General features: G+C 40.9%; 1 protein-coding gene across 2 annotated transcripts in view; it reads left to right on the forward strand.

The window, feature by feature from the left end:
* Window positions 1-23478, forward strand: part of hk2 (hexokinase 2) — a 29766-nt gene extending 6288 nt beyond the window's left edge. For both annotated transcript variants that reach the window (XM_035995300.1, XM_031300587.2), the window contains 15 exons: window positions 494-613; window positions 3064-3159; window positions 4050-4149; window positions 4280-4463; window positions 7830-7991; window positions 8275-8508; window positions 8821-9125; window positions 9243-9391; window positions 11537-11656; window positions 12713-12808; window positions 13753-13852; window positions 14036-14219; window positions 16841-16996; window positions 20435-20671; window positions 22224-23478. In XM_035995300.1, the coding sequence (XP_035851193.1) occupies window positions 494-613; window positions 3064-3159; window positions 4050-4149; window positions 4280-4463; window positions 7830-7991; window positions 8275-8508; window positions 8821-9125; window positions 9243-9391; window positions 11537-11656; window positions 12713-12808; window positions 13753-13852; window positions 14036-14219; window positions 16841-16996; window positions 20435-20671; window positions 22224-22368 (2388 nt within the window). In that variant the 3' untranslated portion in view covers window positions 22369-23478. The remainder of the gene's footprint in view (window positions 1-493; window positions 614-3063; window positions 3160-4049; window positions 4150-4279; window positions 4464-7829; window positions 7992-8274; window positions 8509-8820; window positions 9126-9242; window positions 9392-11536; window positions 11657-12712; window positions 12809-13752; window positions 13853-14035; window positions 14220-16840; window positions 16997-20434; window positions 20672-22223) is intronic.
* Window positions 23479-23944: the final 466 nt, after the last annotated feature.

Raw genomic sequence — 23944 nt, forward strand, 5'->3', positions numbered from 1 at the left:
GGGTACTGGCGGGTTGCCTGTTGATGGAGCTGTGGATTTCCTAACCATCTGACCCTGCGCGCACAAGTTAGAAATTATTTCCTGGGTGAAGTGTGCGGCACAGGAAATTACGTATTGCAAATCTTTTTTAACACTTCCTCTGTCTACTTATGTGGCGCTAGAAAACACACATTAGGTATATTTCATGTTGCCTTAACACTTCCTCTGTCTACTAAGTGGCGCTAATAAACGCACACTAGTTATATTTCCACACCATGTAAATTGAATGTAAATCGGACCATCTTTGTCACATAAGGCTTCCTGTTGTCAGTAGTTAAGTGGCGCTATGAATAGGACTCAATATGGGATTGTAGATGTCTTTAGGCCTAGACTACTATCTAGCATGCAACATTTGGGACAGATTGGACTATGTCAAGTTACAACAGCTTCCTGTGTTATTGTGAAACATGCAAATGGTCTGCCTTGACATGGCAACATTTTCTTTCTCCTGTAGTTATTTGACCACATAGCTGATTGTCTGGCTAACTTCCTGGAGAAGTTGGGTATAAAGGATAAAAAGCTTCCTCTGGGTTTCACCTTCTCTTTTCCCTGTCAGCAGACCAAGTTGGATGAGGTGAGTGGTTTTATCTACTTTAAGTAATATTCTAACCATAAGTAAAAACTTGGTCGTCCTTTTTTTGTAAACGAACACTGAAGGGAAGTTTGTCAGTATAGCATGCAGTGGGTTTTGGTGTAGCTTTCTTTTAGCTATGTCTAAAACAATAGAGGCGCCCATTTGTCCGTAACAGGGGTGGTTTAATCCATCGAATCAACTAGAGACTCATTGGTTTTATTATGAATCATTACATGTGCTTCTTTATGGAATCAGGTGTAGAACATCTACAGACTTCATATTATGGAGAACTTGTAAAATAAATGTAAACAGGTTAAGGGAATATGTTCATTTTTAAAATAACTAGCGCAGTGCCCGTTGAAAATGTTTGAAGGCTAATTGCATGGCCTGTGGTGTCGCTGCTTGTAGAATTCTTCAAAACCAAATTGTACCCCAAAATGACTTACAGAAAGACTCCAAACCACTTAATATGCAACTCCACTGTATGACAGAGAACGTTGCAGATTCAGAATGTAATCACAAAATATCACAATGAAAACGTGGCGTAATCAGACGTTAGCGTCATGGACTCATGGCAGTGTGCTACCCACCCGGCCCGTTATGAGAGCTAATCAGCACATATCTGCGTTAATCAACCACCGGTGTGTGTGTGTGTGTGTGTGTGCGTGTGTGTGCGCGCAGAGAGAGAGAGAGAGAGAGAGAGAGAGAGAGAGAGAGAGAGAGAGAGAGAGAGAGAGAGAGAGAGAGAGAGAGAGAGAGAGAGAGAGAGAGAGAGAGAGAGAGAGAGAGAGAGAGAGAGAGAGAGAGAGAGAGAGAGAGAGAGAGAGAGAGTCGTAATCGCATTTCAGCAGATGTGTTCATTTCCATACAGCTTTAGTGGCTTGACAGTTAACGGTGAAGTAGGGGATTTGATTCGCGTGGGTATTTTGGCGACGGTAATATTATTAGTTAGCAGTAGACTAATCAACCCAGGGTGAGTCTGATGAAATCTGATGTCTCTGCCCGATTCAGCTCTGAGATTTTCTCACATTGTACAGCGCTGTGAAGGAATCATCTCCGAGATTATGTTCTGTCTGTTGGCAAATGGCTTTTTGTTGAGTTTCCTCTTAGCGAAAAAATAGACATGGAAAAGCGTAATAGCGCCTTACTATGCCAACGATATTCCACACAACAGTCACGATGTTCCTTTCAGCTATCCGCTTGTGTTCCAGGAAAGTGAAGAAAAGTTAGTTTGGTATATCCAGCAATCATGTAGCTTACGTTGGAAGCAGGAAAAGAGTCAAAGGCGGTAAAGGCCCCCCCTCCCCGGGCTGTTGTAAAGCGTTCTGCATGTGGCGTCTGTGTGTGGCGTGCAGGTTACCTTCCCACCAAACACGCCCCCAAACACGGACAACGATGTGACTCAAAAACAGTGTCTGGTAGCCTGCCTATAGGTGGCATCACACTTGTTTAGATTACACGAGTCAGAGACAATCTACGCAGCCACTACTGTAATCAAATTCTACAAATATTAAAATACTAATAATATTTGTGTAACCTAATGTCAAAGTTATGAAGGAAGCTATTGGTATAGGCCTACATAACAGTATGTCACAGTTACATTATGACTGATGAGCTGGGAGAAAGTGTTTTTATGAAGGTAGAGTTGGATCTGATGCTGAGATTTCCTCATGCCTAGCTTCAAAGTCATGCTTTATCATTGACGCTCGAAACAACACATTATCACAGCAAAATGCACTTATGGCTCGGTCTCCTCTTGCAGTGAACCTCCATACAAATCCATTGTATGAAAAGGCTTGCTAGATTTTCTTGGTTACCACCTCGGCGTGTGTCTTTTAGTGCAGATTCAACATATGATGTCAACATTAATTCATCACACTGGTTTAATCTAAATGGATTGCTTACCTAATTTAGCAACTTGTAATTATGGAACCACACTAATGCTATATTTGAACAAAGTAGTGACATATAACAATATTGTAGTTTAGTATTTGCTGTGGCAAGTGCCCCTGAAAATGGTTTGCGTGCTCACGCTGACACCCATGTCATAGGTTGCCTAACCCTGCCTTATAGTATGAATTATATTCAATATGATACTGTATTATGAATAAACCAAACAAATGGTAGATACAGCTGTATATCACAGTATGTTTTCTAGTGACACAGAGCATCAAGTATTTGTTGCTTTTTATTATGTCTTTTGGATTTGCATAGCAATTAGCCATTTTGCATCAATTTGTTGTTTTAAATGTGGTGATTTTTTTTATCAGAGAAGGGTCAACTTTTAACTTTAGTCCATTAATGGCAGGTCACTCAATTAGTTTGGTACTTGGTGAGGTCTGTGTAACTACTCAGTTGGACAGTTTATTGATTGATTATAATGATACACAAGGCTAAAATCTTGCAGATAATCTTGGTTCTGCTCTGTGTCTTTATTTTCCTATTTGCAGGCTGTTTTGGTGTATTGGACCAAAGCCTTCAAGTCAAATGGAGTAGAGGGAAAGGATGTGGTCAGCCTTCTTAGAAAATCTATCAAAAAACGAGGGGTAAGTGTACAACTTCTAGTTTCATGGTATATTATGTAAACCATTTAGCCTGGGAAAACCCTGACGAACTTCCAGCAAATTTGAGATTTGCTCTGCAAGTCAGTCTGGCCAAGAGCCCATTCAAGCCCATTTCCAATTTTTCCAAATCGAGGCACCAATCACAACCGTTGAGGCGGGCTTTACATGATGACGATAGCACAGCGACGGCGAGCAGCTTTTTGTTTACATTCAACATGGCAGCCACTGAAGCGACTGCTGTCGCTGCTACGTCACCCGGATCGTTGGTCTGATTGGTTGAAGGACTATCCAATTGCACCCAGAGGCATTTGAGCGGCGTCCGTTGGTGACGCCCCTTTGTAAATGAACTGTGAATGAGCCTTCCCCAGACCCACTCTCAGTTACAACTGAGAAGGGTCTGGGGTCAACCAGGCTATAAACCATTGCCATTCATTTCCAAACGTGCAAAATTACAAAGACTTAGAAATCCTTTTTTGTTAAGTCTATGAAGTAAATGCAAAGAAATATAAAAACATAAGCTAAAAATCTATATTCTAGCCACCTATAAATATGAACACTGGTAAACTGAAATATGAAATAAGAGCAAATGGACCCCAAATTATAGTTTAATACTTATTATTATTATTATTATTATTATTATTATTATTTATTAAGTGTATGTATATATAAATCATTTTCACTTGTGTTATGAACAACTTAAAGGAAAACTTTTACAGAAAACAAAGCAAGACTTTTCGTAGTGTTGTATGGTCAAAATCTATAACTTGAAATATTGGGGAAATATTGGATATTCTCTTTTAATCCCAGTCCACACCTATACAACTTATCTGTGCTGGTTTTAATGTATACAATTAAATTAAATGTCATTGCAGGACTTTGACGTTGACATTCTGGCTGTGATCAATGACACAGTAGGAACCATGATGACCTGTGGCTACGATGATCATCACTGTGAAATTGGCCTCATTGTGGGTGAGTCCAGTCCAACTGTGAATGTATAGCAAATGGATCGGGGAATCTTAATACATACCACATGGTATGTTATTCCCCTTTTTGAGATTAATATGGTGTGCATAGAAATTAACTAAATGAATCCCTCAAGGAACGGGGACCAATGCCTGCTACATGGAGCAAATGAGGAACCTTGAGCTGCTGGACGGTGATGAGGGGCGGATGTGTGTTAATACAGAGTGGGGCGCTTTTGGAGACGATGGGGCCCTGGAGGACCTGCGCACCGACATTGACCGGGAAATAGACGCAGGCTCTCTGAACCCTGGCAAGCAGCTGTGAGTGTCTTCTAGTTTATCTGACTCGTTACTATGTAAATCGTCCCTTAGCAGTGGCTCACTTAACTCAACTGCAGACAGGCTTGTATTAGAGATGGCTTTATTTCAAATTCCCATTGTTCATATCATCATATTCATAATATTGTAGTAGAACCCTCCCTGCTGCTTGACCTGCTCAACAGGACAACATTGTCATTGGGCTTGTGCCTTGTGTGGCCGGATCGTATATCGACGATTGCAGGGATGATCGGTGATTGATTTTTCGTACACCGATATTAAAGCGATTTTAACTAATTTACTATCAGACTAAGATGTTATAAAAAATAATATCGAGAGATATTTAGAGATGTTTTTGGTGGAGTGTCAATTCCACCCGCTGATCCCCGTTTATTTAGCACGAGTGATTTTTTAATCCTTAACGTTAATTACAAACCAGTTGGCCATCTGTTTTCCATGGCTCTTACACCTGATGGGCTATGTTACCCAGCCTCCCTGGCATTCTGGCTGCTGCCAAGGGATGGGAGCTACATTAGGTCAGCCCGCACCGACTACTGGGGGCTAAGTTACAGCAGCTAACGTTAACCCTGGTGCGGAGCCTCGCCTCTAACCCGGCAAATAAACCACAGTTATTACATGTTTGTACAATATCCACTATAGGAGGAAGAACAATAGCTAAACATTTGACACACTGAACAGTAAGCAGAAGGAAAGAAAGAAGCCATCACTAACTGCTAAGCATATGTAGCTTAACTGAATGTAGCAGAACTGAATAGTGTGAAAACAACTGGGATTAGCGCTAAAATAGTTGCTAAAAGAAGGAAAGAGCTATCAGTGCTTGAGTAAACTAACGTAGGTTTAAATGTAAGGTTTAAATGTAAGGTATAAAAGTGGCTAATTAGCTGCTGTAATGAAGAATATAACAAAATAAATGCATTGAGCTACTGAATCAAAATGCTATCAGCAACACATAAGTAAATTCTAAACATTGTCAACTGGAAATGAAGCAATATGCTTACCGCTGCATGTCAGCCACGTAGGAGGCAGGACAGCCAAGCTTCATTGATTAAAGTGGAGCCGCTCCGCATATGCATAATATGTCATGAAAAAAAACCTAAGAAAATCCAGAAACTAAAGTCAGGAACTAATTTAGTATAAAAAAGTCCTTTCAGTGTATTCAATTTATAGTTCCTGACTTTAATTTCTGGATTCTCTTAGTTTTTTTTGCACTGTTTAGTCAATAAGGCTCATTATGTAGCCAGCTGAGAAGAAGTCAAAGCACATTAGCAGTTACCATAAATTCAATACATGCAGATGATAAATCAGTTTACACAGATGGCGAGAACAGGTACACCCACACACTATAGATTGAAAAAATAGTATTAAATAAAGTCAATTATTGCAGGTTTTGTCAGTGCATGATTGTATGTGTACTTTTGAATTCATTAAATTAGTGTACTTATGTGTTATGTTTCTATGCTGCCTTGCTGAAAACAAAAGCCTCTCGTAGGACAATTAAGATTGAAAACAAACTGAACTGGACTGTATAGAAGCCATCCAAAGTGATGCTGTTTGCATGAGAGTTCATGATTAAACAAATGAAAATAAGGTGCAGGAAATACAGGGTTGCTGTAAAATCCAGTGCTGTGTAGAATAATGGAACAGATTAGAGGTGTGCAATTCCTTAAATTGACATTGGCCAGTGTGACTTGCACTGACGGTTACAAAATTAAAAGAGTGACTCATTCACACAAGGAAATTAATAAGTCATCCAGAAAAAACAAAGCTTGTCTGCAGTGTTGCCTAAGGGCTCTTGTGGTGTCATTTAGCCAGGGGTCCGCCTTAGGTTTAATAGTTTTAGTCCGATGAGGGGCAGTAGAGTCTAGGATTTCCATGCTTGTGGAATGGAACACAGAGAGAATGTTATCTGGGGAAGAGGGAGAGACCAGACCATTCATGACATAGAACTGAATGCAGAAGCAAACTATCTAGCTGAAGAGGAGGTGATGCAGCGGCACCTAGAAGCTGAGGATACAGGCTTACTAGCAGGTGGAGGAACACTGATTTCAAACCTGATGGGGAAGTGATCTGAGATAGCAGTTTGTGTTATTTCACTGAGTGAAACTGAAAGCCCATAGGAGATGATGAGATCCAAGGTGTGGCCTAGATGATGTGTCGGCCTTTCCACACATTGATTAAGGCCAAAAGAGTTTTAAAATCATTAGCAAATAGGTTTGAGGGACAACAAACATGAATATTGAAATCCCCACACACCAGGAGCTTGTCGTATTTTGGAACAACATCAGCTAAGAACTCAGAAAACTTGCATATAAAATCCTTGTTGAGTTTTGGTGGGCGATAAATAACTGCACACAACACAGGAGAATCCAGATCAGCCACAAACAGCTGAAGTTCAAAAGTAGTATAACAGAATGCAGGTAATAATCTGCAACTGTACTCATCCTTGAAAAGAGTGGCCAGCCCACGGCCTCGACCTGACATGCGCGGGGAGTTGTGGAAAGAACAGCCGGGGGGAAGGAGCTCCGAGAAGGCGCTGTTGTCACCTGGTTACAGCCAGTCAACAAAAGAAAGTCCAGAGCATTGGTCATAAAAAAGTAATTGAGGATAAAAGTCTTATTCGTGAGTGATCTGGTGTTGATCAGCGCCATGCGAATTGAACGCCGTTCAGTCTGTAAGGAAGCATGATTGAGCGGGCGGAGATTCCCGTGCATGCAGCCTCGCTTGGAGCGCTTCACGTTCCAGCAGTAGGGGGAGTGGGCGCCCGGAATCAGGTACAGTCGACCGGAGCCACCGGTAACTGTATACAGGAGAACGCCGCAGATTGAAGCCAATGAACTCCGCAGAAAACCCAACACATGGATGGCCTGGATCGCATGTGGAGGATGAGGCCAGGTAAGCTCTGAGCCTGACACGAACTCCACCTCTCTTGCCACGTCTCCTGCGGCGATTGTTGCGGAGTCGAAGGCAGGGTTGACGCTGTAGATAGGCCGGTATGGACGCCACAAAAGGCGGCGCCGTATTTGACTGTCTGCCAGAGCCGTAGATCGGCACTTTCTCCGCAGAATTACAGATACTTAACAGGGTCTGGCGGTCATAAACCAGCAGCGGTGACACACTTTGAGTGACAAGTAGTAGAAACAGGAAAGTCAACAACAATCTCAGCAGAGGTAAGCGGCGAAACACACACATCAAGTTTCACCAAAGACATATGTCAGGAGGTGTCCTTACTGAAACATCACTTATGTCAGAGATCAGCATCTGCTAGGCTGTTAGCTGAATTTTTGTTTGTACGTGTAGGTACAGAAATATGACAATATTTTGATCCTCTCTTTTTTTTTTGGCGTGTAGGTTTGAGAAGATGATCAGTGGCCTGTACATGGGGGAACTGGTGCGTCTAATCCTGGTGAAAATGACCAAAGAGCAGCTGCTGTTCCAGGGCAAGACTACAGCAGAGCTCCTCACCACAGGAAGCTTCAACACCAGCTACATCTATGCCATTGAGAATGACAAGTTAGTGTGTGTGTGTGTGTGTGTGTGTGTGTGTGTGTGTGTGTGTGTGTGTGTGTGTGTGTGTGTGTGTGTGTGTGTGTGTGTGTGTGAGAGAGAGTCAGATGCAGTGATGGTACAGCTGCATAGTAAGAAAATACATGGATGGATATGTGTGTATGTGTGTACACACACACACATACATACATATCCATCCATGTATTTTCTTAACTGCCTACCCTGTTCAGAACCACACTGAGCAGTCAAATTCATAGTGAATGTGATTTTTATTCTGCTTTACCTGCAGAGATGAGGAAGGCCTGGCGAGTGCAGAGAAGGTGCTCCGGGGCCTGGGTCTGGACCCGTTGGTTGAGGACTGCATATCCACTCAGAGGGTGTGTCAGATAGTATCTACACGGGCCGCACACTTGTGTGCTGCCACTCTAGTGGCAGTGCTGCGGCAGATTCGGGATAACAAAGCAGCTGAGAAGCTGCGTACGACTATTGGCGTGGACGGCTCTGTTTACAAGAGTCATCCAGAGTAAGTGTTCCTGAACACCATCACGTCTGCCTTGGTGTATCTCACACAAATACACTTGAGCTACAAACAACCAAAACAGGAAAGCACACACTGTAGGTAGTTTGTTAGTTTTTTTTATATTCCCAACTCAACGTTCTACACTTGTAATGACTTATGTCATTGCATTTTAAGTAGTAAATCATACATAACATGGCAGAAATCAGCATTTCTATACCTTTAAACTTTAATGAGCTTGTCTGTGCAAGAGAAATTGCATAACTAAAGTGATTACAAAACAACACAGATTTGACAAAATGTATCTCCTTTTCCTAGGTTTTCCAGAAGGCTCCACAAGATGGTAAGGCGACTTGTGCCGGACTGTGATGTGCGTTTTTTGCAGTCGCAGTGTGGCAGTGGGAAGGGTGCAGCCATGGTAACAGCAGTAGCCTACCGCCTTGCCGCTCAACATGCTGAGCGTCAGCGCATTCTCGACACCTTGCGTTTAAGCCGTGAACAGCTGCTGGAAGTAAAGAGGCGAATGAGTGAGGAGATGGTGCGAGGCCTGTCGAAGCAAGCCCATGAGCAGGCAAGCGTCAAGATGCTTCCCACCTATGTTAGAGCCACACCGGATGGAACAGGTAGCTTTTAGTTGAAAAACAGACATTCCACTTGACTTGTTATTGAGTTCAGTTGTCTCTTCTCTATAATGCTTTCATGTATGTGTTCGGGATTCTTGTCTTTATTGTCCTCATCAGAGCATGGCGACTTCTTGGCTTTGGACCTTGGGGGCTCCAGCTTTCGGGTACTGCTGGTGCGCGTGCGAAGTGGAAAGAGACACAATGTGGACATGCACCACAAGATCTACACTATTCCACAGGAGACTATGCAGGGCACAGGGGAAGAGGTAAAACATCACTGGGGTTGAAGTACTTTAGTATTTTACATAAGTGATTACAGCAACTGAAAGGATGGAATTAAGAGACCTCTGTCATGTTTGTGAAGTTAAATCATCTCTTTCAATGTTTGAAACTGGCCCTCTGACAAAAGGGTGTCATAAATTGTGAAGTGTGAATTGTGAAGTATCTGTTTAAATGCATGATTACTAGGGCTGTCCCCAATACCATTTTTTGAGCTTCGGTACTTTTCAAAAGCAATTATTTGTAGCTTCTGTGGTAGCGGCAGCGGCGGGGGAAACCAACATTTCCGACCGCACTTAAAGGCAGCTTTATTTCATGGAAAAAGAGAGAAAACGACGAAGTGAGAGATGAAGTGACTGCTTTGTTATGCAGGACACAGTCGCCTGTTGTTACACAAATCCTGGGCAGTTCAGTGCATGTGTTTTGTTTTTTACCTTTTTATAGTGTGTAAAACGTTTTTTACACTTAATGTTACAGGACTCGCACGCCGTGACTGACGAGTCTGATAGCCGGTTAACGTTACATGATTGTCCACAGCAGGAAAGACCTGCGTTTTTGCCAGAGATGGACGACATAGTGCTACATAAATTAGCAGACATTTAGCAAGCAGCTTAAACTGATAAAACACCACAGTGAATTTCAGCCTGCATGCGTGTTTTTTCAAAAGAAACGAATATTCGAATTGTAAAATTGAAAATCAAATACCTAACCATCGAACGACTATTCGGTTCCAGCCCTAATGATTACAAGCAACACATTTTTATTTATGTGTTATATAGGTCTCCACTAAGACCTATATAAAAGAGACTTCAGATACAGTATTAGGGGACCACTAAGGTCTATATAAAAGAGAATTCAGATACAGTATTAGGGGACCACTAAGGCCTATATAAAAGAGACTTCAGATACAGTATTAGGGGACCACTAAGGCCTATATAAAAGAGACTTCAGATACAGTATTAGGGGACCACTAAGGTCTATATAAAAGAGAATTCAGATACAGTATTAGGGGACCACTAAGGTCTATATAAAAGAGAATTCAGATACAGTATTAGGGGACCACTAAGGTCTATATAAAAGAGACTTCAGATACAGTATTAGGGGACCACTAAGGTCTATATAAAAGAGACTTCAGATACAGTATTAGGGGACCACTAAGGTCTATATAAAAGAGAATTCAGATACAGTATTATGGGACCACTAAGGTCTATATAAAAGAGACTTCAGATACAGTATTATGGGCCTATATAAAAGCATCCAAAGAGCATCATGTCATGGGACCTTTAATGAACGTCCGTTACATTCAAGATGCGCGATCACCAAAGGCTTGTATCATGTGGAAGCGCCGACAGTTTTGTTGTCATTACTTAGAATTCCCTATGGGGGAGACAGCAACTACACACTATGAGCCCTATTTTAACGATCTAAGCGCATGGCGTGAAGCGCCTGGCGCAGGTGCGTTTAGGGCGTGTCCAAATCCACTTTTGCTAGTTTGACGGCGGAAAAAAAGGGTCCGTTCGTCGGGCGCATGGTTCATAAGGGTTGTACTTGGTGTCTTCATTAATTCGTAGGTGTGTTTTGGGCGTAACATGCAATAAACCAATCAGAGATCATCTTCCATTCCCTTTAAAAGCCAGGCGCGTTTGGACCTTGGAGCATTGCTATTATGCTGGTGGATTTGCAACGTAATATTTATATTTGTAATCTTTTGCATGTATGTGTGCTGCTGTGCGTGCCTGTGTGTGTAACAAGCATAGTGTGCTCACTGTGCATGATCCTAGGCACATTTTACTAATTTGCTGTTAAAATAACAATGAAATGCTGCGCTATTGATATTAGACCAGGTTTTTGTTGGTCAATGGCGCGATCACTTCCTACTGCCTCAAGATAGCAATACATGAAGAATGCACCTGAACACACCTTCCTGTAAGACCAGCACGCCCATGGGCGCAAAAATGGGCGCAGATGCATTTGCTATTTAAATGACGCGGGCGCTGGACGGGAAATTGACAACTGTGTCAGTCTTAAACTAGCAAAGACACTTGCGTCGGGCTTTGTGCTGCGCTGCGTCGGGTGCTAGATAGGAGCCTTAAGCTTTAAGTATTTTACACTTCCTGTCTCTCATGTGCCAGCTTTTCAGCCACATTGTGTACTGCATCAACGACTTTCTGGAATACATGGGCATGAGTGGAGCATCCTTACCTCTGGGATTTACATTCTCCTTCCCCTGTCATCAAAGCAAACTGGATGAGGTAATGCTTGATTCATTATGCATTTAAGTGTACAACTAGCATTAAAATTATAACATAATGAATCTACCTGTATTTTTGCACATTTTCCTGAACTTCAGGTGTGAATACAATAAGTTGTAGGCAATTTGTTCTTGGCAAAAATTCCACGATAATCTTTCAGCATATTGTAATTTAAGTGGGCTGTGCTACAGAGAGGCGAGAGGGAGAGCAGCAGGAAGAGGTCTCACTTCAAATCCTGCCGGGTTTTTTTCCGTTCCACCCACTGCAGCTTCAAGTTGGCAGAAACAATAACCGTTTGTTCCCAGGGCTTGTATTTTAACTGCAGTGAAGTAAGCCTGTGGTTTTCATCAGCATGAGTTTAGAAAGAAGGATATAGATATAGATCACTGAACAATTGGGAGTATGGATTAGCCGATGACAACAATGAGAAGCTCTACACTATGCATTTAAACTAAACCCTGAATCACTACCTTTTAGATTTCTAATGTCTGAAATTAGAAAAGATTCAGCCATGGCTTCATATAAGAAACATGTTTTGGTGGATTATCTAAGTGATTGTGAAAGCTGCCTTGTTTTTCCAGTTTAAAAATAGTAGGCTAAGGCAGAGGACAGCCCACCAAATGGAACATTCATCAAGTATGCTAAGTATGCTAAGATTCAGCGGACAGCAGTTATTTGTCATGTTTGGTTAAAAGCCGATTCCCTGCAAAGTAATCTTTGTCTACACAAAGTCTCTAACTCAAGCAAATGCTTACTAAGCTCTGGGGAACCACAAGGCCAAACCCTGCTACCACTTTTTACCTGTGCCTTTAAAATAAGTCCCATTATATTGGGTTGTTGGTTCAAGTCCCCATACGGACCAAAATATGGTGGTGGACTGGAGTAAGGCATAGGTACTGAGCATGTGTGTGTAATTCAGGCCTGTTTGTAATATGTATAATAACAGAGTGATCACATTGTAATTTCCCTTGCGGGATTAATAAAGTATAAATTATTATTATTATTATTAATAATTAACAAAGTCACACAGACAAACCACTACTGTCATTTGTCCAGGGCATTCTTCTAAGGTGGACAAAGGGTTTCAAAGCCAGCGGCTGTGAGGGACAAGACGTTATCACGTTACTTAAAGATGCTGTCCGCCGCAGAAAGGTCAGTAAACGCATCACAAGTACATTGCCTGTGAATGTTGGCACTTGAAGAATATAATAAAAAAGTATACCCAAGAGAGACCGAGTTGAAATGGCCACACTGATCTTGAATTCTGTTTTTCTAGATAAAGGTTTTATCTATATCGGTGCAAGTTATTTATCTACAGCTATATTCCCCCTCTTTCTTTGTTTTCTGTTTCAAGAAGCACTGTAGTAGAGCAGCGTCTAAACCCAGAGGCACAAAGAAACTCCCCCAGCTTATGTCACCTGCCTATGTCCCTATGGCAACACAGACACCACCAGCCACTTCCCCCTCTTTCTTTGTTTTCTCCTTTATTTCCCTTAGATCTCAGGTTGCAAACAGCGAAATATAACCTTTTTACTTTCTTTATATTGTCCCATACAATACACCATTTTATTAAATGTTGCATCTGAAGGGCTTAATAAAGAAACCTCTATTGGTTACATGTACAGTGTATATATTTGTTCTTATTCTGAACGCTCACTCAGGGTTTCAGTTTAAGCCCAGGATCCCCCTTGAACCTGTGCATAATGCAGCATCTTCATATATTCCATTGTTATGGGGTCTGGCTCAGGTACTAAAGATTATCATAGTTCAAAAAAACAACAGAAATTAAAAAGTAATGTAAATATGCATTTTGTATACTTGCCTTAGGACAATAATAAAATCATCTCGTTCTCTAAAGCTAAAGTGACCTCAGAGTAAAATGTATTTACAAAGTCACCTCCTGTTCTCTGGTGATATGAGTGCAAGAGGCTGAACGACATGAAGAATCTCAGCACATTTAATATGTAACTACTTGAAACTACAGATCTGCTATTTTTAGGACTCTGGATTGAAAGCATAGGTGGTTATTGGTGCAAACAATTAGGCTACTACTGTATGTTTCTAGTATAATAGATTCACTTTATCACTGATTCCAGGAATTTGACTTGAGCTTTGTGGCGGTCGTTAATGACACAGTGGGAACCATGATGACCTGCAGCTATGAGGACCCCAAATGTAAAGTGGGACTCATCGTAGGTGAGTCTGTCAACCCCTCACCTTCCTCTCTGGAAGGTGGAAGTCTCATTGTGCCATTTTAAACATTATAATCAATTCAATGTGAGCAAACAAGTGATTTTTTTGTCTTAGTCTCTCTGGTTGTCAACTTGACATGACATGACAGTACTTCCAGTAATACCTTTCCATCTGTCTTTAACTCAGGCACGGGGACCAATGCCTGTTACATGGAGGAAATGCAGAACATTGAACTGGTGGAGGGTGATGACGGCTGTATGTGTGTCAACATGGAGTGGGGAGCATTTGGTGACAATGGCGAACTTGATGACTTCTGCACCCAGTTTGATCGCATTGTGGATGATTGCTCTAACAATCCTGGGAAACAGAGGTATTGGTTGGGTCATTAATGACATATTAAATTATGTCAGCATCACATGTAGTCAGAAATACAGTATACACTAGTGATAAGCGAGAGGGTGCAAGGACAGACAGTCTGAGACAGCCACTAGCGACAGAGAAAAGCTGGAGCCCTTCACATCATTTCTGTAAAAAAAGAATTGTGCATCAAATTAAAAGATCTGTGTAAATTGCTCTTTATGGGAGCTGTCTATTTAGCACTGTAACGTGTTATCTAAAATGTAAAAAAAAGTATGTACATTTAGTTAGTTTATTCCATTATGTACCCAGAGTTTGGGCAGTATTTGCATTAATGTTACAATTAATGGTAGTTGAATGCAACATTTTAGTCACTTTAGTTAAAGAAATTATTTTCAAAGAATTGAGGATAAGAAAAGAAGCACTGTAGTAGAGCAGCGTCTAAACCCAGAGGCACAAAGAAACTCCCCCAGCTTATGTCACCTGCCTATGTGCCTATGGCAACACAGACACCACCAGCCACTGCCAACACCTCCCAGCCAATTTGGGCAGATCGATGATGCTGTCAATCCAAAGACAGTTATTTTATTCCACTGTTGTTGCAGTTGAGGTTCACCCATGGTACAGATTGTTGCATGAGCTGCATCAGTTTTATTTCAGCAGTAAATAATAAGCTGTAATTTATGTTTATATTGATTCAATGCACAGCAGATTTTTGGATTGTTGCCCCCCTCTGATTTTCCTTCTAGGTCACAGTTTATTCAAACTTTGCTTTTTACTCTGCCCACCTGTGTCTCACCAACTCTGTTACATACTTGCAAGGCATTTATCTTTGGTGGCTTTAACTAGTATGTCACTGTAGTTTGGTTGTACACTAAAGGGAGATGACATACACGTTGCCAAGGCATGTGACTCTATTAGCCAGAAAATAATGGAATCAATCACATTTCTCAGGAGAAGCCAGTCCGACTGACCTGAACAACCGCACACAGAGAGATAGAGACAAATTGAAATGCTGAGGAGACTTATTGTCATGTAATCATTTGCACCGTGATTATATTTACCATTTATTTTACTTGCCAAAATAAAAATGCTGAAATTTATTACGATGTTTCAGCATTTGTGTTTCATGCTTTTTAGGTTGTACAGTGCAGGTTATACGCTATTAAAACTCAGATCAGATAGAACCAAATACAATATTATTTAGCTCACAGAAAGTGAGTAGCTCACAGAAACCTCTTAGGTTTTGTGTTAACTGTTCACTGAACTGAACGACACACCGAGCAAATGACCGGACTATTACTGCGTCGGGTGGCAGCGTGAAAATATTTTTTTCTAAAATAGCCCATTTTACTGTACACTCCTAAGAGTACACCAGATTTGTTCAAGCTGTTAGATAAGCTATCTGGCTGTGAATAGTGTGTGGGGGGGGGTTGTGTGTCCTTGCTGCTATGGACATTACGCAGCACTGTAGAGGTGGAGAGGGGTGATGTGTTAATGGCCCATCAGCCAAACAAAAGGATACAGACTCTCATTGAGGATCAAAAAAACATTCCACCCTAAAAGTTGCCAGTAGCTGCCGTGGTGGTGTTTGAGCAGCACAGTGAATGACATTTTTCCCAGTCTATATAGCCAACTGTCAACTCGTAATGATGAAAGAGCAGCAAACCACCCTCTCATTTTAAATTTATAGTTGACCACAATTTATGTAAACTTGCCACAGTAGGAACAGTGGTTACATAGCCTAACCTTCGAACCAAGCCATAATTTAGTAGTAGTAGGTTCACTCTGTTACTTAAAGAAATAGCACTACACATATGATGCAGACAGTGTCTTTTGTATGCTTCCTGTGCCTTGATTGATGGAATTACAGTAAGAACCACATTATTATTATTAGTTGGAGCAGTTGGTTTTTCCTCTTGAAAGAAGCTTGTCTGGACTGTCTGTTATGAAAATGTCTCTATGACATATCAGGGAGAACATTGATGATAGCAGCTGTTATCAATGGGCATAATTGATTGCAGCCCCTGACACAGCAGACATTTTGACTTGGCATAGTAGAGAAAGCACAGGTGTAGTTAATAACATCAACAATGGCTCAGTTCCATTTAAGTGTCCCAGTAAGGTATTCTAGTGAGCCAGGGCCTCACCTAAGTGGAATGCAGCCATCATTAAAGTTATTGAATACACCTGTGCTTCTCCTGCTATGACATGTCCACTAAACCCACCTGTGTTAGAACTCGGCTAACGACACATCTTTGTTTGCTGTCTGAACTTTCATTCATTAAAATAAAGTTAGAGCTATTTCGTTTGATTAAATAAATAGTATCAGAACAGCATGAAAACCAAGGCACTCTTGTTGAAGAAAATAAAATAGCATTAGCCGCATCAATAAAGGCTTTTTAAGATTTTCTTCAACAAGAGTGCCTTGGTTTTCATGCTGTTCGGATGCTTTTGTATTACCCCTGCACCAAAGAGCCACCAAAAAGAAGCACATTTTCTCTGTCTTCCCACAATAAAATAAATGTTTATAGTATGATAGAACTAGTAAATACTATTGTAAATGTGAATATTGCAAATGTAACCAATGTGTTGCTGTGGAAAGTTTTTAGTTTGTGTGTCTCTTTCTCTGAGGTATGAGAAGATGATCAGCGGCATGTACCTGGGGGAGATAGTGAGGAATGTGCTCATGGATTTTACTGCCAAGGGCTTACTGTTCCGAGGCAAACTGTCCGAGCGACTCAAGACCCGGTGCATCTTCGAGACAAAATTCCTGTCACAGATTGAAAGGTGAGTATTACAGACTAGTCTCAGTGGCTCTCTTTAGCTCATCTTTGTTTTGTTTACCATTGTAACTGTGGTCACTTACCACAGCTAAAATAAAAACAGTGAGAATTGAAAAAAAACTGTGACACTTTGCAGTTAAATCTCAAAGCCTCAAACAAAACTGGGCATTAAAGATGTGCCAAAGCTATTAATGAGATCACATTAGTCAAATTGGTGATTACAAGTGTGGCATCCACTAGCCACAGACAGCAGGTTCAAGCGCCATGAAGGCATTATTTAAAAAATGTCAATCTTTATTCTAAAACTATGATTTGTTGAATACAAACAGTGCCAATCACAAGGAAACAAGTTGGTTGGTGCTCAGCCAAGACAACACACCATCTGACGGCTTCCGTATTAGATTGACACTAGTGCAGTGCCCATTCAAAACGTGACTGTGAACAAGCCGATTGCTTGGCCTGTGGTATTGCTGCTTATAGCTTTCTCCAGAACCATTGTACCCCAAAATAACTTACAGAAGGCCCCCCAAGCAATTAGTATATGCATACTTATACTTTAGAGGAAAACATTGTACTACTACATGACGTTGTCTTCTGCTTTCTGTTTAGCAGTGGTGAATCTTCTGCAACTTAATATGTTATAGTGTCTGTTTTTTTTTGGTTTTTTTTTATTAAACAACAGATTTCTAACAAGCTGCAGCTTTTCTTAGGCCCTTTCTTATTCAGGAAAAAAGTTACTGAGCTCACTTTCTCTTTTCTAGCAAAGTTCTACCGCATGCACGCACGCACACACACACACACACACACACATACACACACACACACACACACAAACACAAACAGATGGTCCTCGATTTCTAGTTAGATAATTGCATTACAGTAATTTCGCTCAGTTTTTATCTGAAGGGACTTAATTGCATTCAACCATGTGGGTACAAAATACCAAAAATGGTGCAAATGGACACACCAACCTAGTGCAGGAGTAGACTAAATGATAAAATACACCTTTATTGATCCCCAGCGAAATAAACAAGGGAACATTTGGTTTTTGCGGTTGTACAACAGAAGCAACAGAAATAAAGTATATACAGTAACAAATAAATAACAGGAGGTGCATAAATGGAAACAGAATGAGTAAGAAACTATAGAGTAAAGTTTTTGGAGACCACTGACATGGTAAAGATAGTGACAGTGGTGTGATTAATAGCAGCAGGGTAAACAGTGTATACCAGACTAAAGGCCTTTTTATGGTCCTGCAGAGGCTCCACGCAGAGCTTTCGCCGTAGCCTACGTAAGTGGCCTGATGTTTCTACTTGTGCGCTGGTGTGTGTGTTGAGCCGGCATCTGGGGAGTGTGTGATAGAGCGAGGGAGAAGCGACAGAGTGACGGCGGTTAGCTTTGGAGCGAGTACTGACTCTAGAGTCATAGTGAGAGAAACAAAGTGTCTCCCCTGTGCTTTCTGAACAAGGTGGGAAATCTGTAGCAGGAAAAGTTAACTCTCTCCTTGATTTCATGTTGTTTATGGAGAAGGAGAACCAGGAAATGAGTCAGGGGAAATCCAGCGCTACCAAGCCACGGCCGAGCGACGTGTAGTTACATTTTTCGAGAGGTGCACGTCAGGCTACGGCGTAGGGTCCGGCGTAGATGCAGAGGGGTCTGCGAGGGTACACCGTCGATTCGACGGACAACCGTAAAATGTGATATGGTAAGGTAATGGTAATACACTGAAGTGGCCAGGTTGGGAACCCATAGGTTGATGCATATTTTTTGTTGCATTTAGTGTTGCTTGAAATGTGACCAATGCATTTTGACTATAGCTGAAGTTTAACCTTAAAGGTTAGCCTGGCTCCGCCCTCCTACTTACTTTCGCTCAATTTTCATTTCCCTCCAGTACTCCGTCTGGGTTCGCGGTATATTCTTGGGTTTTCTCCGGCCAAATATTTGGCGGTCCAATCAGCGAACAGAGGGAGTGGCTGAGAACGATGACGTTGAGGTCGTGCACTAGAAAGATGCGAGCGAAGCCATTCGGTCAGTTGTGGCAACGCTGCAGAATATCCAGAAGTTAAAGCCCGAGCAAGAACAATCTTTTTGTTTTGTTTCTTTTTGTTTTTTGTTTTGTTGGTGGCCATGATGTTGTGGCCCTCCTCCACACGGGGTTCGGGAAAAGTTTGATTTTCCAGCTCGCTCCGTTAGTGGTGAAGGAGTTGGCTAAGGCTATCGCTAGCGATGCTAATGCTAAATATAAGCCGATTGTTGTCGGTCTCCCCTCTTGTTGCACATGCGCATGACATACGTCACGACCAAACGTTAGTGATTGGTTATGGCAGATCCAGAGTGGCTCTGGGCAGATCCAATAGTTTTAAACTTCAACAGAGTACCCGCCTTCAAGGAAGTTAATACTTGTCAATGGAGAGTGGCCACACTCTTTGTACAAATGAAATGTACCAGAGTCTGCTACCAGGCTATTTAAAGTCCCGCTCCACTCAAAAATAAGTTTTTCTCATGTTAATGTCCCCTAAAATGTCTGACCTTGACTATACTGACTTGTAGAGAGATGTTTTCACAGTTTCTAGCCATCTTAATGCACGCTGCTCTTTTAGCGGTCATTCCCAAGAGAGTTGATCAGTAGCACATAAAGCCATGAAAGTATACAGTATGTATAAGTATATGTATCCACTGATTAACATACATCTCTTTTGCATGTAAATCTATGGAAAACAAGTCTTTTTGGGCCTCATGGCATCACGTGACAGACACAGAAGTTGTAATTCCATTGTTTGGCCACTATGTGAAATTGGCTTTGAATCCCAGCACACTTCCTGGGAGCGTGGCGAGACGAGGCCAGATCTAGAAATTCTAAATGAGGAAGAAAGAGTAGATGTGCTTCCAGTCCCTTTTTTTGAATTGAGTGTTTTTGTATTGTTACCATGTTAAACACAATATTAATCATAAAAGAGTATTTTTACCATACTTTTAAACGTACCTGAAGGGGAAATTTAAGCAAGTAAATTTCTTGGGATTTCCGAGGTATTGTGCTTCTACTTTTGGGACAGACAATGTCTCATTTTAGAAATCTCATGACTGAGAAATTGTGCCAAATATTACTGAAATACTGTGAGCCTGATGGAGCATGTATTATCACGCTTGCGATATATGACATAAATCTGACGCCGGAGGCCTAAATCAGTGACACATGGTCACACATCTTTACATTGTCAACATGATAGTGCTAAATATCGCATAAAAACATTTTTTTATATGGATGAAGTGCAGTTTAACATTGTTTTGTCTACATAACAGCACAATGACATTCAACCTACAGTAATATCACCCATTTAAAGCAAGTTTAAATAAATGAAAATCAGTGCAACAACGAAAGTCCTTAACATACATAGTACGAGCTGTCTCATGTGTATAACCCTGATTCTCTCTGACCCCAAAGTGACCGCCTGGCCATGCGACAGATCCGCTCAATTCTGCAGCACCTGGGCCTCACCAGCTCCACATGTGACGACTCCGTACTGGTGAAGGAAGTGTGCAGTTTGGTGTCACGCCGTGCAGCTCAGCTCTGTGGTGCTGGTTTAGCTGCTGTGGTCGACAAGATACGACAGAACCGCAACCTGAATCAGCTTTCCATCACCGTGGGAGTGGACGGCACCCTTTATAAGACACACCCTCAGTAAGGAGCAATCATGTCCAAACACAAAGTAATAAACAAGTCTGCATTAGTTGACCAGAGCCTTGGGTTTTCAGGACACGGAAGTATAGATTTTAAAGTCCTAACTTAGTGTTATTAATTGAAAATATTTTCCTCTGCTCTGGCAGCTGGCCTTGACTCATCTCAGACTTACAGAAGGTCATCAACATAATTGATGGACCACTTGCAGGACCATAAGGAAGGTCAAATCCATATCAGGAGCGTGCTGATATTTTCAAGTTTTCTTAATTTTTGAGTTACCACAGCTACTTTATGTTTATTCATACTCTACTACTACAGGGTTTCCACCAGGTCTTAAAAAGTCTAAAATTTGCTGAGGTATTGTGTTCCACAAACAAACAGGTCTTAATGTTCCTATGTCAATGTAATGCTACCTCTAATGCTCATTGAAATGTTCCCACGGCGCTTTAGAATTTTTTTTTTTTATTCTGTGGAGTTTTTTCTTTCGCTAGTCCAAATATAATTCGCTGTATTACGACTACATATGAGACCAACATGTAACTTATATTGCAGCCAATCTAGACATTAGTCCTATAATGCAAATGACAGGGTTTCGCAGGGTCTTAAAAAGTCTTAAATTCGCTGAAGTATTGTGTTCTAGGTCTTAAATAATTTAAAATAGGTCCATGTAACGCCACCACTGATGCTTCCGCAGCCCTTTAGAATGTTTTTGTTTTTAATTCTGTGGTGTTGTAGTTCTTTCTGTTGCTACTCCAAATACAGTGGCACTCATAAGTTTATGAACCCATGCTAAAGTTGACTAAAAAGAGGAATAAAAAAATCATCTTTAGGAAATTGATCTCAATGCCTTAATTTAAAAAAAATTAGGAAAAATCCAACCTTTAAGGACACCAATTTTCTTTGTGAATGAATAATGTATCATAAACAAATAAATGTTCTTAAAATACAGGGGGCATAAGTATAGATATATATGTAAAATAATAATAATATATATGTTAAATTCCCATAGAGGCAGGCAGATTTTTATTTTTAAAGGACAGATATTTCATGGATCCAGGATACTATGCATCCTGATAAAGTTCCCTTGGCCTTTGGAATTAAAATAGCCTCACATCATCACATACCCTTCACCATACCTAGAGATTGACATGGGGTACTTTCCATAAGATCATCTCTCAATGCAAATCAAACCAGCTATTAGGCTAACTGAAATAAAACCATGCCAATCTCTAGGTATGGTAAACATGCAACTTAACATTTGCTGCCAATCTAGACATTAGTCCTATAATGCCAATGAGGAAATCGGGGAATTGTTTCCGACAATGTTTCCGGACTCTGACATCTGACTTTGTTTTTGATGTCGTGATATAGGTCTTACATTTCATTCATTATGGTCTTAAAAAGGTCTTAAAAAGTCTTAAATTTGACTTGGGGAAACCTGTAGAACCCCTGTACTAAGTGTGCACCATATATTAGAGGGGGAGATTTTCATGTAACTCCTGTTCAACACTAAACCTTTTTAATTTTCTCTCCTTCCTCACTCTTACTGAAGTTTCTCCAGCATCATGCAAGAGACGTTGCAGGATTTGGCGCCGCAGTGCCAGGTGACTTTCCACAAGTCCGAGGATGGAAGTGGGAAAGGAGCAGCACTGATCACAGCTGTGGCCTGTAGGATCAAGAGCGACGGGCAGCACTGAATCGTCAAGACTTTGGTGGACAGGTAGAACCCAAAGCTACTATGACTGATTTTCTGTACCAGGTCACCAAAATAAAGTTGTCTACACCTTGACCTGAGTTTAGACCTTTAGTACTGAAATGTTTAATCTGACTTATTTTGTGTGTGGGTTCATACACATATGTACATCTAAGTTTTTGGTTTGTTTTGAATATTTGTGGTGTGAGTTGACATTGCATAGGATGGAGTCAGAACTTACAGTTTAGTTAGTGTGTTAGAGAAGGGTTACATCTTCTGTGAAATATAACTGTTACGAGCTGTGGGGCTCTTTGTCTATACACTCCCTCCTTTTATTTGCACCTTCACACCTGCAGGTTTCCTACCTGCTGACAACATGTGTATCATAGCAAATCATATATCAGTTTTAGTAATAATGATAATCTTTATTTATAGAGCATTTTTTCAAATCCATGTTACAAAGTGCTTCACAAAGGCAGTGAATTCAAACAGGTCATAAAATCATCAGGTTTTAAAAGAAAACCGATTTAAAAAAAAAACAATTTGGTGTATAAAAACCAATACAGTGTAGGAAAAGAAACGTTGTTTGACAGTTCAAAGAAATTAAAACGTACAGTATATAGTATACGAGTTTGCTCCAGGGCCTCAGGGCAATTTGATGGGTAATTTATGAAAGTAATTGTTTGTGCTTATATTCATTTTATGGCTGCTAAAACACTTTTGAATTTGAATTCAATTGTTCAGTCATTTCAATTAATACGTATCATTGTGATCATCACAATCTTAGATTGCCTGTAATTTCCACCCACTACATCGGTCCATTGCTCAATGCAGCCTTCCTAAAGTGATCTAAAATATAGAAATGCTATATCTTAGAATTATCTCTGAAATGTTTATAAACAGAACAGTGTATAAGAATAATTGTTTGGTGAATATGAAAAACGTGTTATGGGAACGACGTTTAACGTAATACATGGTTTTGTCATGTAGGCATAGATGACATGAGTTAAGGATATAGGATACTTAGAGAGACACAATTTGGAGAAAAGTGAGATTGTCAAACCGCCTGATATTCCTCAAATGGTTGTACAAATAAACAAATGTGTCCATTCAATCTATTGTCATCAGGCTGTTTTATTTCTTTGTACACGTGCCAAATATTACAGCAGTCAAATAAATATGTAAAATCAAGAAAAATGACTTTTGTCTGTGCAGAAAGATACGCAGTCCGTGCTGAAAAGAAGATAAGAGAAGCTGAGTATAAACAATTACAGAAACAGCAGGATGCCACAGAGAGACTATAAATGGCTCAGCCCTCTGACTGAGAGAGAATGTAAGGCAGGATCCCTGAGATGATCGCTACAGCTGCGGCAGCTATCAGATCGCAACAGGTCACACTCTGCTTGAGTGAGCACACACATCTCCATGTCTTTCTCATGGGCATCGATGCATGCCTTGATGTGCCCCGAGGTTTGAGAAAAGACAGTTGTGCAGTAGACATACAACTACCAGAGAATCCGTTTAGATAGTATTTTACAATGCATGATACGGCTTTGCATGTTTTGCTGGCTGAGAGTATA

Source organism: Sander lucioperca, chromosome 2, assembly GCF_008315115.2.
Source record: "Sander lucioperca isolate FBNREF2018 chromosome 2, SLUC_FBN_1.2, whole genome shotgun sequence".
Taxonomy (NCBI): Eukaryota; Metazoa; Chordata; class Actinopteri; order Perciformes; family Percidae; genus Sander; species Sander lucioperca.